Source organism: Micromys minutus, assembly GCF_963924665.1.
Source record: "Micromys minutus genome assembly, chromosome: 15".
In the NCBI taxonomy this organism is placed as follows: Eukaryota; Metazoa; Chordata; class Mammalia; order Rodentia; family Muridae; genus Micromys; species Micromys minutus.
Window position 1 is genome coordinate 33,652,571 of NC_137984.1, and position 7,244 is coordinate 33,659,814.

Consider the following 7,244-nt stretch of genomic DNA (forward strand, 5'->3'; position numbering starts at 1 on the left):
CTCCGGCGCAGGAGCCGGCGCTCGCTGATTGGCCGCCGGAAACCCATTTATTCCCTGACAGCCCCCATCACATGGATGGTTGTCTATTAACTTGTTCAAAAAAGTATCAGGAGTTGTCAAGGCAGAGAAGAGAGTGTTTGCAAAAAGGGAAAAGTACTTTGCTGCCTCTTTAAGACTAGGGCTGGGAGAAAGAAGAGGAGAGAGAAAGAAAAGGAGAGAAGTTTGGAGCCCGAGGCTTAAGCCTTTCCAAAAACTAATCACAACAATCGCGGCGGCCCGAGGAGGAGAGCGCCTGTTTTTTCATCCCAATTGCACTTCGCCCGTCTCGAGCTCCGCTTACCCCCAACTATTCTCCGCCAGATCTCCGCGCAGGGCCGTGCACGCCGACGCCCCCGCCCGCGGTCCCTCCATCCCGGCCCCCACGCGCGGCCCCCGCAGTCCCGGCCGGGCCGAGGGTCGGCGGCCGCCGGCGGGCCGCGCCCGCGCCCAGCGCCCGCATGTATAACATGATGGAGACGGAGCTGAAGCCGCCGGGCCCGCAGCAAGCTTCGGGGGGCGGCGGCGGAGGAGGCAACGCCACAGCGGCGGCGACCGGCGGCAACCAGAAGAACAGCCCGGACCGCGTCAAGAGGCCCATGAATGCCTTCATGGTGTGGTCCCGGGGGCAGCGGCGTAAGATGGCCCAGGAGAACCCCAAGATGCACAACTCGGAGATCAGCAAGCGCCTGGGCGCCGAGTGGAAACTTTTGTCGGAGACCGAGAAGCGGCCGTTCATCGACGAGGCCAAGCGGCTGCGCGCTCTGCACATGAAGGAGCATCCGGATTATAAATACCGGCCGCGGCGGAAAACCAAGACACTCATGAAGAAGGATAAGTACACGCTTCCCGGAGGCTTGCTGGCCCCCGGCGGGAACAGCATGGCGAGCGGGGTTGGGGTGGGCGCCGGCCTGGGTGCAGGCGTGAACCAGCGCATGGACAGCTACGCGCACATGAACGGCTGGAGCAACGGCAGCTACAGCATGATGCAGGAGCAGCTGGGCTACCCGCAGCACCCGGGCCTCAACGCTCACGGCGCGGCACAGATGCAGCCGATGCACCGCTACGACGTCAGCGCCCTGCAGTACAACTCCATGACCAGCTCGCAGACCTACATGAACGGCTCGCCCACCTACAGCATGTCCTACTCGCAGCAGGGCACCCCCGGTATGGCGCTGGGCTCCATGGGCTCTGTGGTCAAGTCCGAGGCCAGCTCTAGCCCCCCCGTGGTTACCTCTTCCTCCCATTCCAGGGCGCCCTGCCAGGCCGGGGACCTCCGGGACATGATCAGCATGTACCTCCCCGGCGCCGAGGTGCCGGAGCCCGCTGCGCCCAGTAGACTGCACATGGCCCAGCACTACCAGAGCGGCCCGGTGCCCGGCACCGCCATTAACGGCACACTGCCCCTGTCGCACATGTGAGGGCCGGACCGCGAACTGGAGAAGGAGAGAGATTTTCAAAGAGATCCAAGGGAATTGGGAGGGGTGAAAAGAGGAGAGTTAAGAAAAATCTGAAATGCTCAGAAGGAGGGAAAAAAAAAATCTCATTACCCGCAGCAAAATGACAGCTGTGGGGGTAAAAAAAATCACCAATCCCATCCAAATTAACGCAAAAACCGTGATGCCGACTAGAAAAACTTTTATGAGAGATCTTGGGACTTCTTTTTGGGGGACTATTTTTGTACAGAGAACCTGAGGGCGGCGGGGAGGGCGGGGGAATCTGGACCATGTATAGATCTGGAGGAAAAAAAAAAACTACGCAAAACTTTTTTTTTTTTTTTTTTAAAGTTCTAGTGGTACGTTAGGCGCTTCGCAGGGAGTTCGCAAAAGTCTTTACCAGTAATATTTAGAGCTAGACTCCGGGCGATGAAAAAAAAGTTTTAATATTTGCAAGCAACTTTTGTACAGTATTTATCGAGATAAACATGGCAATCAGATGTCCATTGTTTATAAGCTGAGAATTTGCCAATATTTTTCGAGGAAAGGGTTCTTGCTGGGTTTTGATTCTACAGCTTAAATTTAGGACCGTTACAAACAAGGAAGGAATTTATTCGGATTTGAACATTTTAGTTTTAAAATTGTACAAAAGGAGACCATGAGAGCAAGTACCGGCAAGGCCATTTCCGTGGTCTTGTTTAGGGCAAACGTTCTAGATTGTACTAAATTTTTAACTTACTGTTAAAGGCAAAAAAAAAAATGTCCATGCAGGTTGATATCGTTGGTAATTTATAATAGCTTTTGTTCAATCCCAACCTTTCATTTTGTTCACATAAAAAATATGGAATTTCTGTGTTTGAAATATTTTCTTATGGTTTGTAATATTTCTGTAAATTGTGATATTTTAAGGTCCCCCCCCCCTTTTATTTTCCGTAGTTGTATTTTAAAAGATTCGGCTCTGTTACTGGAACCAGGCTGCCGAGAATTCATGTATATATTTGAACTAATACCATCCTTATAACAGCTACATTTTCAACTTAAGTTTTTACTCCATTATGCACAGTTTGAGATAAATAAATTTTTGAAATATGGACAGTGACATTATGCCTGAGTCTTTCATTTCTTTGGCTACCATGCTTATTTATACATAACTTCTTGGAATTTCAATAGCTGTTCAGCCGTCTAGATCTTGGTGTTCACCAGCAATGTCTGTTAAGAAAATGAAGGCTGGATGATTAATAACGGAAAACTGAAATGCGCTGACATTTTTAGAATAGAAACTAAGGGCATATATTTTAAATCCACCCCCTCCTTTCTTAAGCAGCGTGAATAAGCGCGATGTGGGCTTAAAGCTCTCTTCTCCCCTCTCTCTCTCTCTTCTACCCCCCCTCTCTCTCTCTAGCACTTGTTGCCAGAACGAGTCGATTCTGAAATTTTTCGTGTAGCTTAGCAGATGGGGTGCTGAGCCAAATCAGAACCAGGTTGGCTGGGTTGGTTTTCATTTTCTTCACAACACAATGGCCCTTTGAAATGTGGTTTATGGGGGAAAATGATGCTTCTTGTATCGGAATAATTACAAAGTAGACACGCCGAGTGTGCTGCCGGGAAGGTGGTTGGGTGACTCTAGCCCCCGTGGTTTTCTGTCTTTGTTTCCTGACTTCATAAACTTTGTCCTCTACGTTTTCCTGTTTGGGGTGAGGGAAAAGCGAAGAGCGGCTTGCAAAATTCCCTTCATTATCATGGACTTTTTATTTATTTCCCCCCCCCTTTCTCCCCCACCCCCCACTCCGGATTCCACTTCTTAATTTGGCAGCGCGGGTCCAAGCCTGTAGTCCCAAATCGGATAATCTCTGCAGCTGGTTACACGCAAAAGAGAAGCCAGGCAACAGACATAATACAGAAGAAAGCTCTCGACTCCGAGGTAGATATTTCGCGTTGTGCGCTCTGATCACATTTGGACATGATTGTGCTTTTGATCTGTTAACTGTTTTACTACAGTAGTAGAGAGAGGGGGAGGAGAGAGGGTGGGGAAACGAGATTGGATTTGCTGTTTTCTTTTGCCCCAGGAAAAGTAAAGAGGCTGACGATGTCCTCGGCTGGAGCGGAAAAGTTGGGGGAATCGCCGTGGTCTTTAAGTTAACCAGCGGGATCTGGCGTAGCCGAGGCCTCTGGCCCGCTTCGCTTTCTTTCTTTTTTTTTTTTTTCTTTTTTTTTTTTTTTTTTTTTTTTTTCTTTCTTTTTTTCCTTTTTTGGGGGGGGTGGGTGGTGTGCTCCTAGCTTTGGTCATCTTCTCTCAAAGGCACCAAAAAACAGGAATGGGGCGTCCTCATGAGTCCTGCATTGCTTCCCTGTTTCTAGAGCGTCAACTCGCTGCACCTCTGCAGAAGTTAGGATCCGGTGGCGCTTTCTGCCCTTCAGCCGGGTACCGGCCGCTGCCAGTTCTCTCAATCTCTAGGCCTGTGTGGCCTCTTTTGCAAGAAACTAGTTTCTTTCCTGAGGAGCTACTAATGTTCCGTGGAGGCTTAGGAAGGTCTTGTTTTTCGTGTTTATATTTCTTGTCGTTTCATTTCTGGTGTATAGTGGGTTGTTTACGTCTTTATTTTCGTTTTAGGGAAATGTACTGGGAAGGGACATTTATTCAGTTCCCAGTCCAAGCTAGGTAGTTTCCCCTCTAATTAATGCAGAGACTCTAAAAGAATTTCCCCGGGCTCGGCCAGCCATTGTGATGCATATAGGATTATTCACGTGGTAATGAGCACATTCGACAGTTCTTGCTCACACATAAGAATAAAAGAAACTTTGAAAAGAACCAAACTACCTCGGTGTTAGGAGAGAGGGGAGGATATTCCCGGAATTCAAGCCAATGGACAGTATAGAATGTATATATATTTGAAAATTAATATATCGTAGGGGTATATATAAAGTTTATAATTGACCCGACTCAGCCTCCCAACTTAGAGGAACAAGAAAAGGGCTCTGTGTATCTGACCCAAACCATACACTTTGGGGAGATAGGTTCAAATATTTTGCAAGACAGAAGAGCACTTTTAAGAGTTGAATTCATTTAAATGATTAAATGATTATCACTGCAAAAAAGGAGAAGCCCCATTCTTCCTTACACCCCACCATATCTCTAAACCAAATAGTTTAAAAGTAGAAGAAGCCAACGTATTTTGTTTGCAAATATAGGCGCTTTAATAACTGCAGCTGAAGAATACTCATTACGATACCCATTTCTTTGAGTAAAACGGTTCTCAAGATGTGTGATTGCATACCTACACTAATATTAATAAGCAAATAAATTTTAAGAATAATTTCATTTTTAAGAAAAGGGATGGCCATCTTTGAACCCAGAGAGGGCTTGCTGCTGATGCTGCCTTTAACTTTTCTAGGAATTTTATTCTGGTCAGAGAGGCTTTATTTTCAGTCAAGAGGGGAATTTAAATGTTGCTTTGGCTTTCTACACAGACTAGAAATCTGTAACAGGACCAGCCTATGATCTGTTTCTTACTACATCTTGTCTTTCACATCCACCCCCTCCGTATCTTAAAGAGTGTTAAAATATTTTGCTGAGCGGGAGTAGATTAACAAGGTTCCTCTGCCAATGCCGGAAAGCTGGTATCACAGACCATCCCAGGGGAAAATGGCTCACATTAACCACTAAATGAATATTTGACAAGGGCTCATTCGGAGGTATTATTACTATAAATGTGTCCCTACTGGACTTTTCAAGGTCAAAGAGCAATGCTTCAATTAATTATTTAGACTGCTAGTAGATTTGGATGTAATAGCTGTACTTATTTCAGGAAAGCGACACATTCTTGCAGTGGGGAAAGCTCCCGAGACTGCCCATCAGAAGTATCTCAAATGGAAAGGTGTGTGAAGCCCTGGCATGCCCAAGCTGACTTTTTTTTTTTCATGAAATGTTTTCCAGGGCCAAGGGAGAGAAATAGTTCCCCCCTCTCTATTTCAGTGACTATTTTTAGGTTAAAAGGAAAAACAATATAGTTTATGTTCATTTCACCACTGTGTCTAACAAGATCTTCTAGAGTTTGTGATGTGGGGTAACCTGGGTGATATTTCATATAACCTCTGCCTTGTCTTTAAGTAGCAAAGTCAGAGGATTTCATAGCCCCTTCCTGTCAGACTTTGAACTTAGTGTACTTATTCCTGTTTGGCAATAAAAGCAAAAGTTTGAAATGGAAGGGACCAGGTTTACTGTCCTCAGTTCTAGTAATGGCAGGGTAAATTGGGGTGCAAGGTGGACCCCACTTCTCCTATTGATCTGAATGCTGTAAGGGGGCACATTCCTGCCATGCCAGAGGTTCCTCCACGACCCTAGGTAAAATAGTAATCGAATGATTTTGAGAGTAAGATTCCTTCACAATAATATAAATTGAATGAATAAGAGATAAGCTGGGGGGGTAGTAATTACAGCCCAATTCATTCAGCTTTTCAGAACTTTTGTTGTAGGCGCTCCATTGACTGGGTTTGAGCTGCCAGTTTTCTCACATTAAAAAGAGCTGATCAGCGCCTTGGGGGCGGAAGGGGGGCAAGGACTACTGCTAAACTGCATGGTGCTGGGGTCTTCATTTAGAACCATTAGAAGAGTGAAATTAAATCGTGCCTTTGTGTGTGTGCGAGGTTTATACTTTTCAACTGCTCACAGTGTATAGCTAACTGCTCTGAAATTGAGGTCTGGCTGTGGCCTGATCACCTGCTAGTTGGCATCTCTTATCTGTCTGTCTGTCTGTCTGTCTTGTGATTGAAAGCACTTTTCTCTCTGCAGCTCCCCCCCCCCCCCCATTCCTTGCTTTTGAAAGTTTTGGAAAATAGGCACTCATATTTTTCTTCCTGGAGTTTCTTTTGGCTGTAACTATTTTATCCAAGACTGGAGCTCACAATCCCTCCCATGCCCCCACCCCACTATTACTTTAAAATGATTTGCATCTCTGTGGGTTTTTTTTTTTTTTTTTTTTTTTTTTTTTTTTTGCTTTGTTTTTGTTTGTTTTCGGCTGCTTCTCCTCGCTCTTGGAACTAAGACTTCTTTTCAGGCTCCACCTGGGCCTGGAGTTGGGGATTGACTTCATATTCTTTGCTTTCTTTTTTGACCTGACTTGAAAGATGTCTGAGTGCCTCTCCCTAGGGACTCAGAGATGGATCCCTTAAAGAAGGGAGAAACTCTGGCTTTTACTGTGAGAGTCTGGATAATATCCAAAGGCACAGTGCCTCTGGAAATTTAAAATAAAAAGCTCAACAGCGCTTTCCAAAGACAGGGAAATGGCTCAAACTGCAGGATTAGGTGGACGTCTTTCATAATTATTTTCTATTAAAAACTTTCCCGGAAATGTGTTCGTGACACCAGCCGGGAGCCTCCTTTCTTCTAGGGATGCTGGCCAGCTCTAGTATTGTTATTCTCCGCGAGGATATTTTCCTTCTGTGGCCTTTAGAAAACAATGGACGACTCGACTTTCTTGTTTTGACTAACGAAACCTCTCTTGGAGAGACTGGAGTATACACACAGGTAAGCAGAGAGTTCTCTGGTCAGAGCGCTGTTTCTGTGCGCGGTGCCGGATAGGTTGGTTGTAGTTTATACTTTGGTAGAACAGGAATAGTGCTGACTTCCTGGGCGCTGGTGTCAGTCCCTCCCCAAAAGCAAGCGGTAATCTTTTTCATTTGAGGGACGCAGAGATTTCTTTGCTGCTTCGGGGCCAGCGTTCGGACTAGAGGTAGTTTTTCTAGTTGGCAAGGCAGGTCAGGTGATTCAAAGCT

General features: G+C 46.2%; 1 protein-coding gene across 1 annotated transcript; it reads left to right on the forward strand.

The window, feature by feature from the left end:
- Positions 1-497: 497 nt before the first annotated feature.
- SOX2 (SRY-box transcription factor 2) lies at positions 498-1,457 on the forward strand (the record flags this gene model as incomplete). Its single annotated transcript, XM_080929519.1, has 1 exon — positions 498-1,457. The coding sequence occupies one exon, from the start codon at positions 498-500 to the stop codon at positions 1,455-1,457; it is 960 nt and encodes a 319-aa protein (XP_080785645.1).
- Positions 1,458-7,244: the final 5,787 nt, after the last annotated feature.